Here is a 24,507-nt window from a genome sequence, read left to right as displayed (position 1 = left end):
TGTTTCCATATTTATAATGCTGTTTTCAAAAATTCGATTATGTAATGCCTATTTGTTATACTTTTTTTTTTAAACACATAAGTGGCTTTCCTGGAGGACAGTATCCTGGAGGACAAGCTCCTTACCCTGGTCAGGTATGTTCACTCCTACTTTTTTTGTTTTTGGTTTTTGTTTTTGAGACAGGGTTTCACTCTGTCACCCAGGCTGGAATACAGAGGTGCAATCACAATTCACTGTGAGCTTGAACTCCTGAGCTGAAGTGATCTCTTACCTAAGCCTTCCCAGTAGCAGTACAGGCACATGCTATCACGCCTGGCTAATTTTTAAATGTCTTTGTAGACAGGGGGTCTCTTTATGTTGCCCAGGCTGATCCCTAACTCCTGGCCTCCAGCAATCCTCCTGCCTCAGCATCCCAAAGTTTTGGGATTACAGGCATGAACCACCATGCTTGGCATAATCCTGCCATTTCAGTTCAGTCTATGTAAATGGATAATGCCCAAGAAGGGCACCACTCCTTTGCTGACATGAGAGGTTTCCATGAAGCAGAGGAAACAGTCTGTGACAATAACATAACACTTTAATCTTTGCTTCTGATAGAACTTGTGCTCTCCTTAGTCGATCTGCTTTAACCACTTCGGTACGGCGCTCACCGCCGCGAAACCTTGCCCACAGCTGGCACTCATAGTCCGCACGGTAGTTGGTGCTGTGCATTCACGGCGAATCTGTTTTGCTCTTGTGTGATGAGGAAAGCTTTAAAGCACTGAAAGCTTGTTTTACTTCACAGGCAGCTTTACTTGTAATATAAATCAGAATCGGTAACATAAACATATATGCTTTCATTACATTATTTTTAGATGTTCACAATTTTATTTTGATAAATGAAAAATTAGAAAAGTCATCTCACGGCTGTCGGCTAAAGTCGCTGTGCGCGTTCATCTGTGGCTGTTGACTACAGTCGACGCTCGTACCAAAGTGGTTAAATACGGTCCTGATGATTTTGATAAGACAAGCATAGGTCCTTCTCACAGGTGATGATGCTCATAGTTTATCCTAGAGATTCACATTGGCTCTTGGCATTGGTTTTGGTTGTATTAGCTCTTCCTTGCCCTTACTAGCAGTTATAACTATGAACTTGGGCAATTTGTTGATTGGATTTCTGGCAGTGGTTTATGAAGGGTGGTTTTTGTTTTCCACTTTTACCTTTATACTTTCCACCCTTCTTTCAGATCAATACAGAGTCCTTTCCTTCCTATCCTGTTTTCTCTCCTGTTTCTTTGGATTATAGCAGTGAAGTGAGTAAGGTTTTCTAATGTTCACTAATCACTAAGTACCCTATATGTGCTTTCAGTTGTTTCTCATTTCTCATATATTTATCTCTCACTATTCCTTTAGGACTCCGATGTATCTGTTTTATCTTTATGTCCCTGTAGTAATTGGTAGGTCTTTAAACATGGTAACCAGTATTTCTTAGTAGCCCTACTGGGAAACATTTCTGATTTCATATATCAAATCTTTACCCTATCTCTGTATAGCTCCTTAACTTAATACTGTTTTATTCTTAAATTGCCTTGTTAACTTTTTAAATCTTGAAAATTTTAAATCTTGAAAGTTTTAAATCTTTAAAACTTGAATAGGAATTCAAGTTACTAGGAACATAAGCAGTATAGCTCTATGGTTACATTTGTCTTGATTTTCTTACTGACTTCCATACTGTATATTTATAAAGATCTAGCATTTTCAAGCTTGTTTTAGCCTGGGGTAGGAGAAGGATTACAGTATTGGAAGAGAAACACCTTAGTGATTTTTGTTTGTTTGTTTTTGCTCACTTTCCTGATTTTTGAGGAATTTGAGCTTTAGAGAGATTAAGAAACTTGTCTAGGACTACATAGCTACTGAAAGACAAGATTTGTAACTTTAATTTCAAAGGTTTCACCATCTTTTCTCCTGCAAGTTTGGTGTCTGGCTATCTGTTAGCAGGAGAAAAATCTGTCTGAAGGAGTATAGGTCTTTCCTATTTGTTCTAGAATGAGCCCTGGCAATACAATGCTTATATCCTTGCCCTAAAACCCAAACACTGGCCTTCTTTCCTAAGAGCAATGTCTGGGGAAGTCTTTAAGTTTCTTTATTAGAAACTTATTGGAAGTCCTGACTTGGATTTTATGCCTTTTGTTCTCAGCCTGCTGTGATGAGTCAGGGCACTCAAGGAACAATCAGAGCAGCTGCCAACTTCGATGCTATGCGAGATGCAGAAATTCTCCGTAAAGCAATGAAGGGTTTTGGTAAGGAAAGCAGATTTTTGTCTTCTATATTAATAATAACTTTAAGTGATTAATTCTAAAGTAAAAATGAACTGTTAACAAACATACAAGGGGGGCTTCTCTGTTGCTTGCTCACAGAGAGCCAGTTACTGAGACAACAAGGATTGTCGAGGAAGAAAGGATTTATTACAGTGGACGTGTCCACTGGGAGGGGGAGGTATGAACTGTCTCAAATCTGTGTTCCCAGTCAACATGGTCAGGGTTTTCTGGAGGTAAAATGAATAATGCATGAGGGGAGTGAGCATCATTACATGTTTGGGGCGGAGTGGAGGGCACCCAAGTACAGTGATAAATCATACTACTACATAGATCCCATGATCCAAAAATGGTGGATAAGTCCCTCCCAGGGTGGGGATTTTAGTAGTATAATGAGCTAGGTGTTAATATTGGTCATTCTTTCAGCCTGATGTGTAGGCAGGATGCAGGGAATAGGCTTCTCAGGGGGTCTTAGTATACAGTCTGTGGTGGCATCGCTTAGCTTGTCTTCTCCGGACAAACAAGTGGTGTAGGGCTTGACAAGGCCGGGAAAGAAACACAAAAGGGAATTCATCAGTGCAGCAGAAAGTTACAAAGTCCTGATCAGCAAATCTTACTGGTCTGGGAACTTGAAGCCTAAAAACTACAAAAAAACTAAACAAAATGTTTTCTTGTTTATGGAGCTGGTTATAAAACCTTATATCATAAACCAAGTTTATGTGTCAGGCTTGGTGCACACACCTCAATTTAATCTAGGGCCTAGCACCTTGTAAGCCTTCTAAGAGATACCCTCAAGGAGCACCCAGCACAGATTTTGTCGCTTCTTAAACCTGTCTGGAGCTGGCTGTGGAGGCCCATGCCTGTAATCCTAGCACTCTGGGAAGTCGAAGTGGGAGGATCACCTGAGCTCAGGAGTGTGAGACCAGCCTAAGCAAAAGTGAGACTCTGTCTGTACTAAAAACAGAAAAAATTAGCTGGGTGTGGTGGCACATTCCTGTAGTCCCAGCTACTCAGGAGGCTGAGGCAGGAGAATCGCTTCAGCCCAGGAGTTGGAGGTTGCAGTGAGCCGTGATCACATCACTGCACGCTAGTCAGGGTACTAGAGCAGGACTCTGTCTCAAAAAAACAAAAAAAACAAACCATGTATGGTTCTTCCAGGGACAGACGAGCAAGCAATTGAGGATGTTGTGGCCAACCGTTCCAATGATCAGAGGCAAAAAATTAAAGCAGCTTTTAAGACCATGTATGGCAAGGTATGTTTTTTGTTGAGTGCACATCAATAGTGGCCCGTGAACTCTGCATTCATGTCAGATTGGAATGCTATCTTTTTTTTTTTTTTTTTTTTTTGAGACAGAGTCTCACTTTTTGTTGCCCAGGCTAGAGTGAGTGCCGTGGCGTCAGCCTAGCTCACAGCAACCTCAAACTCCTGGGCTCAAGCGATCCTCCTGCCTCAGCCTCCCGAGTAGCTGGGACTACAGGCATGCACCACCATGCCCGGCTAATTTTTTGTATATATACTTTTAGTTGGTCAATTAATTTCTTTCTATTTTTTTAGTAGAGACGGGGTCTCGCTCAGGCTGGTTTCGAACTCCCGACCTTGAGCAATCGGCCTGCCTCGGCCTCCCAGAGTGCTAGGATTACAGGCGTGAGCCACCGTGCCCGGCCGGAATGCTATCTTTTTATTAGTACCTGTGATATAGAGAGATAACTAGACTTTAGAGACCTCAGAAGTGGTATATTCGCTTCTCTCAAAAGCGTTTTTTGGCCGGGCGTGGTGGCTCATGTCTAATCCTAGCACTCTGGGAGGCCAAGGCTGGAGGATCACTTGAGGTCAGGAGTTTGAGACCAGCCTGAGCAAGAGCAAGACCCCATGTCTACTAAAAAGAGAAAAAATTAGCCAGGTGTGGTGGTGCGTGCCTGTAGTCCCAGCTACTTGGGAGGCTTGAATGATTCTTTGTTTCATGTATCTCTTGTCCTTGTATCTGTTACAGTGGTAGAACTGCAGGAAGGATTTGTTATTAGTCAGGCGTGGTGGCATGTGCCTATACTCCCAGCTATTTGGGAGGCTAAGGGGGAAGGATCGCCTGCACCCAGGAGTTCCATACCAGCCTGCGCAACATAGTAAGACCTCATCTCAAAAACGAGAAAATAATTATTATTGTTTATTGATAGAATGAATAAAAGTCATCTGCTTGAGTGTAACAAACTTTAAACATATATATTTCTTACATAATCAGATTTGAAATTCATGGTTTTGTAAAGCAATTCTATTTCAGTTTTCCATATATTTTTTTTAAAGACATTGTCTTTTCTCTGTTGCCGAGGGTGGAGTGCACTGGTGTGATCACAGCTCACTGTAACCTTGATTTCCTGAACTCAAGCGATCCTACTGCCTGGGCCTCCCAAAGTGCTGTGATTACAGGCATGAGCCATTGTACCCAGCCCCATATTTTCTAGAAAAAGATGTCAGTTACAAATTTTGGAGAGCACATGTACTAAGCTTGTGTTTGTAATTAAATAGGATTTAATCAAAGATCTCAAATCAGAGTTAAGTGGAAATATGGAAGAACTAATCCTTGCCCTGTTCATGCCTTCTCCATATTATGATGCCTGGAGTTTACGGAACGCAATGCAGGTACTACATGTCATTTATTGTATTTTACTCTATTTTGTATGTAAAACCCCACAAATGATCACAGTTCTGAATTTACAGTGATAAAGCAATACATTATTTCACATCATCCGAATATATAGTTTTTCGATTCTAGAGAACAAAGAAGTACTGGTGAAACAGTAAGATTTAATACTTCTAGAAATTTTGATTATCTTTTGTATAATTCTCCCTTCTTTTCACATAGGGAGCAGGAACTCAGGAACATGTATTGATTGAGATTTTGTGCACAAGAACAAATCAGGACATCCGAGAAATCGTCAGGTGTTATCAATCAGAATTTGGACGAGACCTTGAAAAGGACATTAGGTCAGATACATCAGGGCATTTTGAACGTCTACTTGTATCCATGTGCCAGGTGAGTGTAGCATGAATGTATGTGTGTTGGTGAAGGGCACTTTATTGCCAGTGAGCATTCTTTATTCCTTTTGATATTTAGCAATCTTGAAATATTGCCATGTTTAAGAGGGGCAACACTGAATCCAGTGTACAGATGTCTTTGTAGTTACTACTAGGATTTATTTCTGCAAATCTGGCTTTTGTAAGGAATCAGAAATTAACATCTTTAAGGTTGTATGGAATCAGAAACCAGCTTGAGGCTCTGTGGCTAGAATGAAACTGCTCATTCATTCATTCATTTACTTTGACTCATAGTCTCACTCTGTCAGCCAGGCTAGAGTGCAGTGGCATGGTCATGGTTCACTGCAGCCTTGAACTTCTGGGCTCAAGTGATCTTTCCACCTCAGCCTCCATAGTAGCTAGCTCTACAGGCATGCACCACTACGCCACCCTAATTTGTTTTTATTTTTTGTGGAGAGGAGGTCTTGCTATGTTGCCTAGGTTGGTCTTGAACTCCTGGCCACAAGCAGTCCTCCCACCCCGACCTCCCAAAGTTCTGGGATTACAGGCGTGAGCCATTGCACCTGGCATGAAAGTGTACATACAAGCTTAGCACTGTCCTGCCTATCACACTGGCCAGTAACTGAAGACATGCAGGACTGCTATGGAAGTGCTAGAGGAGATGAGGACTGTGTGAGAAGAACCAGAAATGCAGAAAAATGTTTCAGTGTTCACAGTAATACTGTGATTAGCACCTTCCTTATTCTAATTCCCCAGATGTGCTAGAGAATTGACAGAAAATACTCTAATTTAGGATATTTGGAATGGTATTAGGAACACACTTAGAATGAGATGATGCAAAAGACTATTCCATATCAGAAGTTATTGGCTATCCTGCTAGTGCACAAGGTTGGACTATCTTGAGAGATCTAAAAGCAGAGGAGGGGCTCCTAAGATCCAGGGGAAGTAGTTGCAGCTCGGGTAGAGTACAAAAGTGAGTGGATGTAGAAATGAAAAGAAAGCAGATGGGCTGAAGGAAACTGAATTTACCTACATCAGAGTAACAGAGCAGGGAAGCAGGTTAGGATGTCAAAGGCACAAGAAGAAAAACAGGAACAGACATTTAATGCTAAAGAATGATTATTAAGACTTTATATGAGGTGCATAGTTTTTCTTCTTTCTTTTTTTTTTTTTAACATTAGGCATACAAGCTAATTTTTTTTTTCTTTCTTTTTTTTTTTTTTTTTAACCATAGTTTTTCTTTATGCAAGGTTCAAGGTCATACCTTTTCGAGGGTATGAACAGAAGAGTATCTAGGAAAATGAGATTATATATAGTATGTATAAATCGAAAGACAAAAATTGGGGGAGTCTTTCCTGAGCAACTTTACCTGTGCTGTATTCAGTTGCCCATTTAGAATATGCCTGTACATATTCCTTGTGCCAGGTGCTTTTCAGAAGACAGTTCACCTTCAAGGAGCATCTTTCCAATCTTTCTGTTTTGCTCATTGAATGGTCACTGAGACTCTAGAGGGCAGCCTTTCCTTGGTTTGGGTTTCTGTTTTTTTTTTGTTTTTGTTTTTTGAGACAGAGTCTTACTTTGTTGCCCTGGCTAGAGTTAGTGCCTGGTGTCAGTCTAGCTGACAGTAACCTCAAACTCCTGGGCTCAAGCAATCCTTCTGCCTCAGCCTCCTGAGTAGCTGGGATTACAGGCATGCGCCACCATGCCCGGCTAATTTTTCTATATATATTAGTTGGCCAATTAATTTCTTTGTATTTATAGTAGAGACAGGGTCTCACTCTTGCTCAGGCTGGTTTCGAACTCCTCACCTCCAGCGATCCTACCGCCTCGGCCTCCCAGAGTGCTAAGATTACGGGCGTGAGCCACCGCACCCGGCCCTGGTTTTCTATTTTTGAGAGAAACCAATTGCCTCTTCCCTTCCACCTTGCCTCCTATCCCAGGAGAAGAATTTGGTATACAACCTGGCATAGTCTTGCAGAACTTGAGTTATTTATAGCTTCTAAAAAGCTCATGTGTCATTTTTATATATGTAGTTGTAATATATACGGATTAAGGTTACATTTAGATGAAGGAAAGGAAGTTTATGAAGCCTCCATATTATATCCTTCTTCCCTAGACTTAAACTCCTACAGGGCAGGGACCTTGTCTGTCTTGTGTCCCTGCCACCTAACATAGTGCCTGACACAAAGAAAGTGCTCAATACCTTTCAGTTGTATGAATGAATACAAAGTAGAACTCAGTACAATGCATGTTGATTTTAAATCCAAGCTAAGGAGAGTTATACTTTCTCCATTTCAGTGGTAGTTTATATCTCCTAGTGGAAATATTTTCATTTAAATCTTTTCTGGTTTAATTTAGCTCTCAAATCTCTGAAAGCCGTCATGTTAACATAACATCATTAAACCATGATCATTTATTTAAATCGTCCCTTTAAATCCTGAAGTGACTAGGTTGGAACAAAAATTTAATAGAACTTTGATTTCCTTTGCTAATTCCTGCCTTCATCCTTGGCAGGGAAATCGTGATGAGAACCAGAGTGTAAACCACCAAATGGCTCAGGAAGATGCTCAGCGTCTCTATCAAGCTGGTGAGGGAAGACTCGGGACAGACGAATCTTGCTTTAACAGGATCCTTGCCACGAGCAGCTTTCCTCAGCTGAGAGCTACCATGGAGGCTTACTCTAGGGTAGGACCTTTTCTTTGGAGGATTTGGCTTCTACTCTAAGATGTGAAAATATTTAACCCTGTAATTTTTCTTTGCAGATGGCTAATCGAGATTTGTTAAGCAGTGTGGGCCGTGAGTTTTCCGGATATGTTGAAAGTGGTTTGAAGACCATCTGTAAGATGCTTTTGTGCTTTGTTTTTAAATGAATGAGAACTTTGAATAGTCCGTTCCCATTAAGTGATGATAATTAATACAGCCTCCTGGAATCTGCTTAGGCAGTAGTAGCTGGGCTAATCCTATATTTTTTAATGCAATATCCTATGAATGGTTGGTGTGATCACATAAGGTTTTTTGGGGATTATTTGGTCTTTATAGGATTTTCTTGGGAACTATTCGACAGTATCTCATAGACTGTAGCACTAGTGCCACAGAAAACATTTTGAGCCCCCAAAACATATCTTTTAAGTACTCAGCCCTATGAGACGCTTTTTCCTTTTGAAATTAAACGATTTCTGGTAGTCTAACACTACATGTCTAACAAAACGGAAATTTCATTCCCATTGATAATATAGGACTAAAGAGAATATTAGTAATACATTGGTATTAGCAATGGAATGTCTTATAAATGTTACTACAGTAATTGTAGTGAAAGTAAAAACATACAGTTATTACATCTCTGTCATCTGCAGGGGGAGCCTGCTAAGCGAATTTTCCAAAGAGAAACCTGTCAGATTTCTGAGCATCGCTCTGAAGTCTTTGCTCAAATCTGTGTTGTCTCTTTTAAATTGGTTGTATCTGATATCCTTCTCTGAGCCAGATGGTAGTCTTATCTTTTAGAATTCAGATTTTTGTCATTATTCCTTTTGGTGTGAGGTATTACTAGGGTATAGATGCTACAGATTTTCATACTGTAAAGGGAAAACATGTACAGAATCTAAGTCCCTGCAACCATGGAGAGAAAATAGGATTTATTGGCCAAAGGGGATCTTCTAGAATTGAAGGCAATCTGTCGGATGCAGTTAGGAAGTTGGATGCTGAGAAAAATCAAGGGGGGGAGACCATCCCCAACTCGCCTCAAGTTTTAAGATAATTGCATAGCTAATAATTAATGGTGGTAGCCTGGACACAGTGGCTCTTGCCTGTAACCCCAGGAATTTGGGAGGCCAAGGCAGAAGAATCCCTTGAGGCTAGCAGTTCGGCACCAGCCTGCGCAACATAGCGAGACCTCATCCTTACAAAATATTTTAAAAATTAGCTGGACAAGGTGGTGTGTGTCTGTAGTCCCAGCTACTCAGGAGGCTGAGGCTGAGGCAGGAGGTCTGAGCCTAGCAGTACGAGGTTGGAGTGAGCTATGATAGCATAACTGCACTCCAGCCTGACACAGTGAGATTCTGTCTCTTTAATATAAAAACAAAAAAACAAACAAACAAAAAAAAAACAGGCCTGGCATGGTAGCTCAGGCCTGTAATCCTAGCACTCTGGGAGGCTGAGGGGAGGCGGGAGGATTGTTTGAGCTCAGGAGTTGAGAGCAGCCTGAGCCACAGGGAGACCCGTCTCTACTCAAAAAAATAGAAATTAGCTGGACAACTAAAAATATAGATATATAAAAAATTAGCTGGGCATGGTGGCACATGCCTGTAGTCCCAGCTACTCGGGAGGTTGAGGCAGGAGGATCGCTTGAGCCCAGGAGTTTGAGGTTGCTGTGAGCTAGGCTGAGGCGAAGGCACCCTAGCCAGGGCAACAGAGTGAGACTCTATCTCAAAGAAAAAAAAAAAAAGAAAAGAAAAGAAAGATTCACAGGCAGGCTGGAAGTGGTAAATGAAGTTGGAGGGATAGAGCTGCTTGTCAGGTCATGATTCCATTTCTGAAGCATCTCTACCTTGCAGTGCAGTGTGCCCTGAACCGCCCTGCCTTCTTTGCTGAGAGGCTCTACTGTTCTATGAAAGGTGCTGGCACAGATGACTCCACCCTGGTCAGGACTGCGGTATCTCGAAGTGAGGTGAGGCAGGGCTTTTTCTGTTGGGTCTCTCTTGATGTTGAATGCTGATTTCTTAAAAGTTTCTCAATTGGTTGTTAGTTCCTCAGGAATGATGTTAAGAGCTCTTTGTCACTGGTGAGAGCGGTTGATACTAATATGAAGTACAGTATCACTTTGTTTGGCTGTGGGAGAGGCTTGTATTAGTGAAACAAGCCGATGTGCCTTGATGAAGATAAAAACCAAGAGGTTTTCCTACTTGAGAAGGTCTGTGGAGATCGCTAGTTTATGGGAAGTTGGAAGACACTTATCTTTCGATTTTTACTTTGTGTATGTAAAAAATTACATGAAAGAGCTATGTAAATTAATCCTATTGGATATCAAAGTTCTCAAAATTTAGCATCCCTTATTAATAGTAAAACGATTTTTAAAAAATTTATTATCTTTACCTAAATATAGCCTTAGATTTTTTTACCTTAAATTTATATATTTATCGGACTTTTTTAAATTTAAAGAACATAGACTATTAGATTTTACTAAAGAAGGTAGATCATTTTTTTAAGAAAATCAACATATGTTTTGAAAAACTTTTATTTTTCTTAGGCTTAAATTTTTTAAGTAGGATCTTTTTTTAAGTTGTGATATAATATGCGTAACATAAAATTTACTGTTTTAACCATTTTTAAGTTGCATTTAGTACATTCGTATTGTTGTGCAACTGTTGCCATCATCCATCTCCAGAACTCTTCATCTTGTAAAACAGACTCTACCCATTAAATAATAACTTCCTTCCCTATGTTTGACTTCTCTAGGTCCCTCATATGAGTGGAGTCATTCAGTATTTGTCCTTTTGTGACTGGCATCTTTAACTTAGACTAATGTCCTTAAGGTTTATCCATGTGGTAGCATGTGTCCAAATTTCCTTCCTTTTTAAGGCTGAATGATAGTCCTTATGTATATACTGCCTTTTGTTTATTCATTCATGTGCCTAGACACACTTGGGTTGCTTCCACTTTTTGGCTGTTGCGAATACCACAACGAGTATGGGTGTACAAATACCTGTTCCAATCCCTGCTTTCACTTCTTTTGGGCATACCCAGAAGTGAAATTGCTGGATCATATTGTAATTCTATGGGGCTTTTTTGTTTTTCAGTTTGTTTATTTTTAGGAACCACCATACCATTTTCCACAGCAGCTGCACGCTTTTCCACAATGCACAAGTGTTCCCATTTCTTGACATCCTCACCAACACTTAATATTCTCTATTTTGATAATAGCCATCCTACCACATGTTTGTGAAATGACTAATTTTGGGATTAATAGATGAAACTAGTACCACCCTTATCCAATATTTTATAGAGCAGTGAATCAGACCTTTATTGGGTATGAGTGTAAGCTATAAAATATCAGTCACCTGTTGATATTTCCCCCCCTCAGTTTTCATCATTATTAAGATCTTGTCATTATTTAAATACCAGTTTTCTTTTGACAGATTTTTTTCTAACATCAGAAATATCATTTCTTATGCAGATTGATCTTGTGCAGAAAAAACAGATGTTTACTCAGATGTATCAGAAGACCCTGGGCACAATGATTGCAAGTGACACGAGTGGAGATTATCGAAGGCTGCTTCTGGCCATTGTGGGCCACTAGGAAGGATTTTCTTTTTGTACATGAATGAAGCTATTCATAGTTTATCCTTCAAAGCAGTGACTGACCTGCATGCAGCAATATCAACCATCACCTAACCAAAAGAGGTTTTTACTAAGGACTGTGTCAGGGTAATGTGCTTGGTCAGCACATGTTATTGCCTTAATTCTAATGTTTTTCTTGATATACAATCAATGTGAAGCCATATCACTATGATGTAGTAATATCACAATGTTTGTTAAGCTTCATTCTCACTAATCTTATTCTAATCAGGATGTCAAATCGAATAAAACTCAAAAAAATCTATAATTCTGTGTAATAATGTATATATTTTTTCCTGCTTAATTCTAAAGTTTAATGGTTAAGAATACGTAACAGCCCAGAAATCAGTCCTAGCAAGTCTCAGGGAAAATAATTAAAATAACCAAATAGGCTGTCAAAGGAAAATATCTGCAGTATGAGACAGCATAAGAATTTCACTTTTCAGAAGAAAATGATTAGCTGTTTGCAAAGTTACAATTGACTAAATCCATATCACCATAATTTTAGGACTTAAAATATGTACCAGTGGCATGAAATTTTACTTGCCATAAAGAAGCTTAGGACATAGTCACATGGTTAGAGGCATTTGAAAATGAAATAAAGGTCAATGACAAATAGCCATGCATAAAGCAATTAGTTAAAATAGTAACAGATCTGAAAATGTAAGGAGACACACGATTGCTGCTCAAAGAAAAGTCTGCTTTAAACCGAAGACATAAGCATGAGGCTTAGTGCCGCAGATCATATCCAGTTTGGATGGTTTTTTAAAAGTTTTTAAGACATCACAGATCTGCTGGATAAAGCAGGAAGTCAAACCTAAGGAAATCACAAGCAAAAGGCATTCACTTTATTTTAGCAAAAAGAAAATCTCCAATACCTGTGAAAGAAATTGTTCATATACTAGTTGAGTTCATTAAAACACTGCAAGTCTACATAAATTGGATACTTGCCCCTTCTGATTTCTCCATCATCTCCTGCAGGGCCCAGACAGAGAGGGACTGTTCTAGCATGAAGGTGCAGATGGAGAGGTCTGAGTGGACATTCTGCACAGAAACAGAGAAAGCCATTAGCGTCACTATCATGCAGTATCCAGACCCAGTTTACCTTAATATGCTCTGGGTTCCTTCATAGGAAAAGTGAGAGTACTCGTCAACTCTATACTATGAGCTTCTAGATCATCAACATACACTGTCATTACTGCTCACATTTAATGCATTTTTAAAATCACAGATAACAACAGCTGCCACTTAGCGAGTGCTTACTGCGATGCACATTGCACTTAACTCCTGTGGTCACCTATACTAAGGATTATTACTAAGACTGGACAAGAAACAGAGAAGTTGGATCATGATGGTCCACTAGGCACAGGTAGCATGTGCCTCCTCCCTGGAAAAGAACCAGAATAGTAATCAGATTCTCCCATTTCAGACAGGTCATCTAGGAGAGACCACCAGGTTTCACCCGACAAGTGACAGGAAGCACCAAAAGCGGGTAAGGATAGGGTTCAGGGCATCTTGCCCGGTCAGGGGCTCACAGCTGGGAGAAGCTGCTGGAAACAAAGAGTCAGAAGACGCCCCCAGGGGATCTCCAAGCTCGTCCAGTCTCCAAGAGGAGCTTTCAGGATCTTGGTTACAAGAGAACCTCCCGACCCACGCAAGTTGCAGCCTCACATAGGGAGCTACTTGGAGAGTTTCAGAGACGTTGTTCCAGAAAGGGAACCCACGCAGACCCCACAGGCGTCCAAGCCTGGAGCAGCTTGAGCCAGGCGCCATATTCTGAGAGCCAAACGCCAGGCGGCCCGGCAAGCCTGCGCGCAGCCCCGAGGAGGGATGGAGAAGCCCGACACTGCCACACGCCCCTGAGAGGGTCCCCACCGCCGTGCTGGGGGCTGCTGTTGAGCCCGAGATGTGAGAAGACAGCACTTTCCGTAGTGTCTCACCATGCTGCCGGCTGAGGTGAGGCCCCACCCCTTCGGGCCACAGGTCAAGGCGCCATTTTGAGACTTTGACGCTGGGCGGTGCCGTCGTGTATAATTTTTTACAAAGTTGCTGAGAATTCTGCCTTCCACAATCTTACCAGGTCTATTGGCTAGTTAGAGTTGGTAGTATGTCAAAACTGTATTCCTTTTTTTAAAAGTTCATCTCTTTCGACCTAGAGGAGTAATTTGCATCTTATTTTACATAAATTGGTATTCTATATTTGTAAACACATTCCATGTAGAGAATAGATTAGTATTACCTATAGCACTTTTTAAAAAAGGGTCAAATGTTTATATGCTTAAAATACAGACTACTTTTTTCCAGTTGTTTTCTTAATTGAAGTATGATTGATAAATTTTGCATATATTAAAGGGATACAAGATGATATTTTGATATAAGTATTCCTTGTGGAATGATTCACACAATTAAGCTCAAGCTATTTATCTGTCACCTGACATCATTTTTCACCTTGTGGTGAAAACACTTAAAATCTACATTAGAAAATTACAAGTGGTACAGTACATTATTATTATTTATAGTTACTATTTATTACATGGGATCTCTAGAACTTAAATACATATGATAAATGAAAGGGGTTTTTTTTCTCTATGTAATTTCTTTTACTAATAACTGAAAGTTTCTACCCTTTGACCAGCATCTCCTCATTTTCCACACCCCCACCTCTTACAACTACCACTCTGTCCAGGTTTGACTATTTTAGGTTGCATACACAAGCAATATGCAGTAATTCTTTGTGTCTGGCTTCTTTCACTTAGCACAGTGTTCTCTAACATCTTCATAGTTCTTCAACATTGTCACAAATGGCAGGATTTTCTTCTTAAGATTTTCTTGTTAAAGGCCAAATGATATTCCATTGTGTGTATATATACTCCATAGTCTTTATCCATTCATCTACCAGTGGACAGTTGGGTTGTTTCCATATCTTAGCTATTGTGAGTAATGATGCAGTGAACATGGGAGCGCACATATTTCTTGAGATACTGATTTCTTTTCCTTCAGGTATGTACCCAGAAGTGGTATTGCTGGATCATTTAATGTAGTTCTGTTTTTAACTTTTGAGGAAGCTCCATACTGTTTTCCATAATGGCTGTACCAATTTACATTCCTATCAACAGCAAACAGGTTCCCTTTTCTTCACATCTTTGCAAACACTTACATGTTTTGTAATAGCCAATATAACGGGTGTGACTATCCCATTTGTACTTTAAAAGAATATTTATGCTACTGCTGTTAGGTAGAGTGTTTTGGATGTGTCTATTAGATCTAGTTGGTCTATTACATAAGGCCTCTTTTTCCTTCTGATTCTTCTGTCCGTTGCTGAGAATTGAGGCATTGGCATCTCCAACTATTATTTCTTTCTTTTTTAAATATTAGATGCTCGATGTATTGTCTTTCTTTTTTTTAAATAGTAGTTACCCAACTACTATTATAAAGCTGTTTCTCCTTTCAATTTTGTCAGTTTTTGCTTCATATATTTCAGTGGTATGCTAGGTGTGTAGATGTTTATAATTATCATATCTTACTGTTGTGTTGAAGCTTTTATTAACATATAACGTCTTTTGTCCCCTGTAACCTTTTTTTGATTTACAGTCTATTTTGTCTGATATTACTAGATTTTACTAAAGAGAAAACAACCAAAATATGTTTTGAAAAACTTGTGTATTTATTCTTAGTCTTAAATTTTCTAAGCAGAATCTTTTTCTAAGTTGTGATAAAATATACATAACATAGTTACTATAGACTTCTCGGCTGTCTTTTGGTTAACTATTTGTATGGAGTATCTTTTTCCATCCTTTTACTTTTAACCTGTTTGTGTCTTTGGATCAAAAGAGAATCTTTTGTAGACAGCATACAGTTGGATCACTTTTATCCATTCTTCATTCTTCCAATCTCTATCTTGATTGGTGAGTTTAATCCATTTATATTAAAGTAAGTATGAGAAATTTCTGTCATATTGCTATTTTCTATATTCCTTACTGCTTTTTTGTCCCTCATTTCCTACAATGCTGTCTTTCGTGTTTAGTGTTTTTTTGTAGTGAAACATTAAATTCCTATTCCTTTTGTGTATATTCTATAACTATTTTCTTTATAGTAACCATAAGGATTACTTTTATTAGTAATGTCCTAAAGCTATACCACAGTGGAGGATAAAGCAACTCCATCTTGGATGCTAATCTGCCATGTTAACTTATGATTAACTCCTGTTCCAGCAATGTCTTTAAGATTTCTGCTTTATCTACTGTTACCATAAATCCTCTTAGGATAATTTTGACCATAAATCCTGCCCTTAGGCAGATTCATATAGCATTCTTGCTTACCCTGAGGGGTCAACTTCAATTGTCCCACACATTCTTTCGCCATGGTATATAAGCCCTGGGTCCTTGGTGGGTAATGGCTCAGGGATCCACCATCTTGTCTTGTTGCTACCGGGAACGTGGCTTCTGTTGGTGAATCCCTATTAAATGTTTCTGAGAAAATGTATTTGTCAGCCTCTTTCTTTGTCCTCAGCTTCCTTGGACTTTGAGGGTAGGTTTGCATAGACCTTACCACAAGACACACTCTAAATTTATACCTTTTTTTTTTCCTTTTTTTTTTTCTTTTTTTTTTTCAGACAGAGTTTACTTTGTTGCCCGGGCTAGAGCTAGCCCTGGCATCAGCCTAGTTCACAGCAACATCAAATTCCTGGGCTCAAGCAATCCTGCTGCCTCAGCGTCCCAAGTAGCTGGGACTACAGGCATGTGCCACCATGCCCGGCTAATTTTTTCTATGTATATATTAGTTGGCCAATTAATTTGTTTCTATTTATAGTAGAGACGGGGGTCTTGGTCTTGCTCAGGCTGGTTTCGAACTCCTGACCTCGAACAGTCAGCCCGTCTCTGCCTCCCAGAGTGCTAGGATTACAGGTGTGAGCCACTGCGCCAGGCCAAAATTTATACCTGTTTAACTTCAGTAACACCATAGCTGGGCGTGGTGGCACGTGCCTGTAATCCCAGCTACTAGGGAAGCTGAGGTAGGAGGATTGCTGGAGACCAGGAATTTGATGTTACAGTTACCTGTGATTGGGCCACGGCACTATAGTCTGGGCAACACAGCCAAGTCCGTGTCTCAAAAAAAAATTTTTTTTAACATTTTTATTACCCCCAGAAAGAAACCCCATACTCAATTAGAAGTCCTTCCTCATCTGTCCCTCTTCCACTCAGCACCTGTCAGCTACTAATCTACTTTCTGTCCCTAGGGATTTGCTATTCTAGGCTTTTCACATGAACGGAATCATAAAATATGTGGCCCTTTGAGTCTGACTTCCAATTAGCATAGTGTTTTTAAGGTTCTTCTGTGTTGTAGCAGGAATTAGTACTTTATTCTGTTTGATGGCTGAATAATCCAGTGTATGGTTATACTACATTTTCTTTATCCATTCATCAATTGATGGACATGTAGGTTTTATCATCTTTTGGCTAGTACAAATAATGCTACTGTGAACATTCATGTACAATTTTTTGTGTGGACATGTGTTTTTTCTGTTTTTATTTTTTATTTTTTTTGAGGCACAGTCTTTCTCTGTTGCCCCATACAGAGTGCAGTGGCATCATCCTATCTCACTGCAACCTCAAAGTCCTGGGTTTAAGCAATCCTCCTGCCTCAACCTCTCAAGTAGTTGGGACTACAGGTACACACCACAACACTCAGCTAATTTTTTGTTTTTTATAGAGACAGAGTCTCACTATGTTGCTCAGGCTTGTCTTGAACTCTTGGCCTCAAGAATCCTTCTGCTTTGGCCTCCCAAAGTGTTAGGGTTACAGCTGTGAGCCACTGTGCTTGGCCTGTTTTCAGTTCTGTTAGCCATAGACCCAGGAGTGGAATTGCTGGATCATGTGGTATTCCTGTTTAATTTATTTAGGTTCAGCCAAAGTGTTTTCCAAAGTGGCTGCACCATTTGACATTGCTGTCAGCAATAGATAAAGATTTCAATTTCTCCTCCTCATCAGTACTTACTATTATTGCCTATCTTTTTGATTGTAGCCATTGTAGTGGTTGTGAAGTGGCATCTTATTTTGCTTTTGATTTTCATTTCCCTAATGAGTAATAAGCAGACTTTTTTGTGCTTATTAATCATTTGCATATGTTCTTTTGAAAAATATTCAAATGCTTTGCCCATTTTTAAATTAGGTAATTTATATTTTTTAAGATTTTTTTTCTTTCAGCATATTATGGGGGTACAAATGTTTAGGTTACGTATATTGCTCCTGCCGCACCCGAGGTAGAGCTTCAAGCGTGTCCATCCCCCAGATGGTGCAAATTGCACCCATTACATGTATATATACCCATCCCCTCTTCCCCCCTCCCATCTGCCTATTACCCGATGAATGTTATTACTATATATGTACTTCAGTGTGGATCAGTTAATACCAATTTGATAGTGAATACATGTGGTGCTTATTTTTCCATTCTTGGGATACTTCACTTAGTAGAATGGGCTCCAGCTCTATCCAGGATAGTAGAAGAGGTGGTAGATCACCATTGTTTTTTGTGGTTGAGTAGAACTCCATGGTATACATACACTACATTTTATTAATCCACTCGTGTATTGATGAGCACTTGAGTTGTTTCCACATCTTTGCAATTGTGAATTGTGGTGCTATCCACATTGGAGTGCAGCTGTCTTTTTTATAGAATGCCTTTGTTGTTTTGGGTAGATGCCCAGTAATGGAATTGCTGGATCAAATGGTAGTTCTACTTGTAGCTCTTTGAGGTATCTCCGTATTGCTTTCCACAGAGGTTATACTAGTTTGCAGTCCCACCAGCAGTGTATGAGTGTTCCTATCTCTCCACATCCACGCCAACATTTATTATTTTGGGACTTTTTGATAAAGGCCATTCTCACTGGGGATAAGTGATACTTCATTGCGGTTTTGATTTTTATTTCACACACACACACACACACATATATATATATATATATATATATATATAATTTATTTATTAATTTTGAGTACACTCTTAAAAAGCACGAAACTGAACTGATCCAGGAAGCAACAGTCTATTTTTGTTGGGTCATAAGAGTTGTTTATTCTGGATAGTTGACCCTTATATATAATTTACAAAATATTTTCTCCCAATGTGTGGGTTGGATTTTGTTTTCTTGATGGAATCTTTTGATGTACAGAACATTAAGATTTTTTCTTCAAAACTTACATGTATGTATCTGTATATATATATATATATATATTTTTTTTTTTTTTTTTTGAGACAAAGTCTCACTTTGTTGCCCAGGCTAGAGTGAGTGCCGTGGCATCAACCTAGCTCACAGCAACCTCAAACACCTGGGCTCAAGCAATCCTACTGCGTCAGCCTCCCAAATAGCTGGGACTACAGGCATGTGCCACCATGCCCGGCTAATTTTTTCTATATATATTAGTTGGCCAATTAATTTCTTTCTATTTATAGTAGAGATGGGGGTCTCGCTGTTGCTCAGGCTGGTTTCGAACTCCTGACGTTGAGCAATCTGACTGCCTCGGCCTCCCAGAGTGCTAGGATTACAGGCGTGAGCCCCCAAGCCTGGCCATCTTATATTTTGAGACAGTATCTCTTCTGTTTCCCAGACTAGAGTGCAGTGGTGTCATCATAGCTCCCTGCATCCTGAAATTCCTAGGCTCAAGTGATCCTCTTGCTTCAGCCTCCCAAGTAGCTGGGACTACAGGCACATGCCACCATGCCTGGCTAATTTTTTTGCATTTTTTTCTAGAGATGGGACCTTGCTATGTTACTAGGCTGGTCTCAAACTCTTGGCCTCAAGCAATCCTCCTGCCTGTGCCTTCCCAAAGTGCTGGGATTATAGATGTGAACCATTGTGCCTGACTTACAAAATATATATTTAATTGTACATATTTATGGGGGACAGTGTGTTTTGATATGTGCATATAATATGCATAATCAAATTAGGGTTATTAACATGTCTATCGCCTCAGACATTTATCATTGGTGGTGAGAACATTCAAATTCCTCTCCTGGCTATTTTGAAATACATATTACTGTGAACAGTAGTCACTCTTCAGAGCATTGGAACACTAGAACTTACTCCTCCTATTCAGCTGCAACATTTACCCATTGATCAACCTCCCCATCCACTCTGTGCCCCCTTCCCGTTAGCCTCTCGCAACCACTATTCTACTCTCTACTTGTATGAGATAACTTTTTGTGGCTCCACATATCAGTGAGGGCATGCAGTGTTTGTTTGTCTTTGTATGCCTGCCTTATGTCACGTGACATAATGTCTTCCAGGCTTACCTATGTTGCTGCAGATGACAGAATTTCATTTCTTTCTTTTTTTTTTTTTGATAAATAGTATTCCATTGGGTGAATATACCACATTTTCTTTATCCATTCATCCATTGATTCCATATTTTGGGTATTGTGAGTGCTACAATAAACATGGTGTGCACATATCTCTTCAATGTACTGATTTTATTTCTTGTGGATATATTACCTAGTAGTAGGATTCCTGGATCATATGGTAGTTCTACTTTTAATTTTGATGTTTTTGAGGAACCTCTATACTCTTGCTCCATAGTGGACTGTAGTAATTTACGTTCTTCACCAACAGCATACCAAACTGATGTTTCACTCCATGATGTTCCTCATATTTGACTCTGGTTCCAGATCATAATGGAGCTGAAAAATTCCTATCACCTAGTATTTCCTTGTTAAAAAATTTGTGCTTTTTAGAGAGAGGGTCTCTCTCTGTTTCCCAGGGCTCAAGTGATCCTCCCACCTCGGCCTCCCAAAGTTCTGGGATTATAGGCATGAGCCACCATGTCCATGTCCGGCCATTATTAATTTAGAGTATACGCCTTCTACTTAGGAAAAGAAAGCAAAGGGTAAGACAGCCTCAGCGGGCCCTTCAGGAGGTATTCCAGAAGGTCAGCATTGTTACCACAGGAGACTACAGCTCCATGTGTCACTGCAGCTGAAGACCTTCCAGTGGGACAAGATGTGGAGGTAGAAGACAGTGATATTGACAGTCCCGGCCCTGTGTAGGCCTAGACTAATGTGTGTGTTTGTGTCTTCGTTTTTAACAAAAAAGTTAAAAAAAAATTAAAAGCTTATAAAGAAAAAAATTTTTTGTATAACTGTACAAGGTGTGTTTTAAGCTAAGTGTTACTACAAAAGAGTAAAGTTTAAAAAGTTAAAGTTTATGAAGAAGTTACAGTAAGCCAAGGTTAATTAATTGAAGAAAGTTTCAAATTAGCCAAAGTGTACAGTATTTATAGAGTCTACAGTAGTGTACAGTAATGTCCTGTGTCAGGTTTCAGTGTGAAAATGTCAGTTCTTGGCATGCTCGTGGCCAAAGAATGACCAGACAAGCCAAAGTTAGGCGAACATGAAAATGAGGTTTATTGAGGAGAGAAAGATAGGGTTATAGGGCAAGAGCAAGACACAGGTTTATAGAGCATGATACATACGCCATGGGTGACAACCAGACACATTGTCCCCCAAAGGAAGCGTTTGACACGGATTCCAAGTTGCCATCAGTCCCTCCAACATGGGACGAGACCAGCGCCAGGAAAGGTCCATCCTGGCACTGAAGGATAATCACATCCTAGAGGCAGGATGATTGATCAGTGATGCTGGAAGACAAAGGTGTTAATCAAAAGGGAGACCCAGGAAAGTTGTCAAACTCAAAAGGGAGTAACATGTGTTAAACAAAAACAAAAAACCTGACAAATTGGGCTGAGGGAGCCTATGAATAGAGGGTTCTCCTGCTTGCATACGTAATCACAAAAACTATCACAAAAGTTTTCACAAAAACCAGAAACTTGCACAAAGGCCACTGCAAAGCTTACACAAAAAATACTTCTGCAAGAACGTCTGCCCAGCAACTGCCTGTTCAACACCACTTTGGTTTCACCCAAGTTATTGATCTTTGTAGACAATAATAGTGAGCTCAAACATATCGGAAATCCTCCTCATTTTTACCCTAAAGACTACTTTATCTCCCTGAATTCGCGCATAGTTGACTATGGCATGCATATTCCCATTGCAATGCTCTATTCCTGAATAAACAGTTTTCTTTTAGATAGCTTTTCTGTTTGTTATTTAGGTAGACTCATGTTACAAGAAAGTAACACTAAGGCTGTTTTGGGAATTCTAGGAGATATTGCATGTAGGGACTGGGCACAGTGTCTGATACAAGAAGTACTCAGTAAATGTCACTCTCTGTAGGAAGGGGTTGCTCAGTCCTTAGCCACTCCTGAGAAAGTACATTCCAATGAAAACCTAATTCCCTGAGACCATCCACACGGCTGTGCCCAGTGAGAATGTGGCAGTGACGGCCCCTGCCCCGTTCTCTGCACTCATGGAAAGAGGGGAGATGGCCAACAAGCCTCCTGGGGGACAGGGGTCATTCTGGGTTCAGCAGATGGCCCTGGAATCAAAGACGTCATGGAACATAATATAATCAGATCCAATGAGTGTATCGAGGGCCAGGTGAGGAGGCTGCCGGAAGTCCAGCTGTGCCCAGGAGCTCGTGGGGAGGAGCCCTCCCACGTCAGCGCCGAGGCCGCTGCACTGTGGACAGGCCACGCCCTGTGGTAGAAGCACCCCTCCTGCCTGACAGATGCCAAATTATAGGAGATTTTGTAAAAAGTGTTAAGCCCTTCCACCTGCTCGACACCTGCAACGGTGCCTACTGCAACCACTGTTTTGGCTCCATTTTGCAGTAGAGAAAACAGAGGCTCAGAGCAGAACACTCCTCTGGTCAAGGTGACACACAACGTGTGCCTGAGCCGGGGTTCCAGGGCCCAGGCCTGGCGGCTGGCATCCTCTCTCAATCCAGGGCTAATACCCCGGCCTGGGCAAGCTACTGGTACACCTGGCCAGGCCCAGAGCCCGGGCTGCTGCCACTTGGCAGGAGCAGACACACGGGCTGGGGGGCCTCAGCGCTCCAGGGAAGGGAGAGCTGGGAACAGGGTGGGCAGGTGCAGCTGAGACGCAGACCCAGCCCCCAACCCAGCCTCAGCGGGGTCAAGCCCTGATCTGGGACGCTCTTGTGGCCCTGGGGGATTTACTCCTCCCCACTCTGCAGATGAAGGGAGGGGTGGCCAGGCTCTGAGTCAGGTCCTCCTTCCACCTGTCCTCACCGCTGTCACCCACAGTGTCCACAGGGAATGGGCACCACGCACTGGAGTCTTGGCTGGCTGTGGAGAAAGCCGGCGTTGTGTGGGGAATGTGTGACTCAGCAGTACCAAGAGGACAACTTTCCAACAAGGTTGTTTTTGCCAAACTTGAGTGTGCAATGACTTCGTCTTGCCCCTTCGCATTCAGAAAGCCAGTTCCACGAATAAGCACTTGGCAGGCTTCTGCAGGGGCGACAGCCAGTAGTCTGAGTGAGGACGGGTGGAGCGCTGTGCGCACGCGCGCCTCGCCCTTCCCGGCGGTCCACCCAATACGGATGGCCAGGGCGCTCCTGCAAGGGAGAAGCTGTGCCTCTACCAACATGTGTGTCCACCAGGCCGAGTCCTCATCTGGTGTCACTGAGGGTGCATGAGGAGGCGGCTGGGCCTTGAGCACTCAGAGGACCCTCCCTGGCCCAAGGAGCCGTGAAAGGCACCTGCACAGGGGCCGACTGAGCCGGGCCTTCCCCACCCTGGGGTCCCACGGTGCACCCTCAGGCCAGAGGGCAGCAGGCCAGCCCCTCCCTCTTGTAAGGCGTCAGAGGAGCTAGGACAAGGCGACTGAAGACACCCTGTCTCCTGCCTGAGCTGGGCACCCGGGCCTGATGTCTGCTGGGCTGCTGCCCATGTGGGGGTCTACCCTTCTTTCTTTCTGTGTGCCTGTGGCAGGCTGGAGACCCCAGGGGCAGGGCCAGGACTCAGTGTGGCAGGTGAGACTCCCAGGACACTGCTAAGGGGAACCCATCCCAGAACAAGTGCTGTCTTGGCTGAGCTTCCAGAGACCTACAGATGATTCCTGCTCCCCTGCCTCTTCCTGGCCCAGCGCACCGCCCCCCACCACGCTGGGGTTCAGCAAGCACTTCTCCCCAAGCGGGGCTCCTGTCCCTCAGGCAAGTCCCACAGGAAAACGGGAGGCAGTGAGAGGGCTGGCCCAGGAGCCCGGAGGCTTCCCGTAGGACTCCAGGTTGCTCCAGGGCACTGGGCTCTGCCCGTCCAGGGGGTGGCTCATTCCTACCCCTGATGGGGCCAAAGGCACCCCAGGTGCTCCCCAAGGAGCACTGCCTCTGGATCCTGCATGGTCCCAGCCTGGGCCAGGTGCTTCTGGGCCACCTCAAGTGGGAACTTTCATCCTGAACACACTATCAGACAGCGGGAGTTTATAGGTCCACAGCGATGACTGTTGTTGCATCAACAATTAGGACTTGTTTTCTCTTCTAGACGAAAAGTCCATAGAAGCTGTAACATCTTCAAATGTGTCACTGCACGGGAACGGCAGTCTCTGAGCCTGACCCTAGGTCCGGCCTTGTGGCACCTGTCCTAACTCAGACATGCCCAAGCGTTGGTGGTTCCTGACCATTTGCTGGTCATCACTCCTGCAGGTCAGGCACGATGTTGGGGGCATGGCAGGATGAAAACAAACGGTCTGAAAGAGCTCACACACCTGTAAAGACCTCACACACCGGTATGGGGCTAGTGCACCTGTGAAGAGCTCACACACCTGTGTAGGGCTCCCACACCCACATGGGATCACATGCGTGTGTGGAGCTGCTGCAGGCGTGTGGCCTCACACCATCCACAGGGCAGTTGCTGTGCCCTAGGTGCATCCTCCCTCAGCCTCGCACCCTCCCCAGGAGGCAGAGCCCACTGACCCCTTACAGACAGGGAGGCAGAGACAGGAGGT

The 24,507-nt window shown here is 42.0% G+C and overlaps 1 protein-coding gene across 1 annotated transcript; it reads left to right on the top strand.

The window, feature by feature from the left end:
* The first annotated feature begins 2,166 nt into the window (after nt 1-2,166).
* Nucleotides 2,167-11,923, top strand: LOC142875564 (annexin A7). Its single transcript, XM_076010173.1, has 8 exons — nt 2,167-2,279; nt 3,453-3,547; nt 4,816-4,929; nt 5,153-5,323; nt 7,840-8,010; nt 8,088-8,163; nt 9,876-9,988; nt 11,495-11,923. The coding sequence occupies exons 1-8, from the start codon at nt 2,186-2,188 to the stop codon at nt 11,615-11,617; spliced, it is 957 nt and encodes a 318-aa protein (XP_075866288.1). The 5' UTR covers nt 2,167-2,185; the 3' UTR covers nt 11,618-11,923.
* Nucleotides 11,924-24,507: the final 12,584 nt, after the last annotated feature.

The sequence above is a fragment of the Microcebus murinus genome, chromosome 14 (assembly GCF_040939455.1).
Source record: "Microcebus murinus isolate Inina chromosome 14, M.murinus_Inina_mat1.0, whole genome shotgun sequence".
NCBI classification, from domain to species: domain Eukaryota; kingdom Metazoa; phylum Chordata; class Mammalia; order Primates; family Cheirogaleidae; genus Microcebus; species Microcebus murinus.
This window is presented reverse-complemented; position numbering and strand designations above follow the sequence as displayed.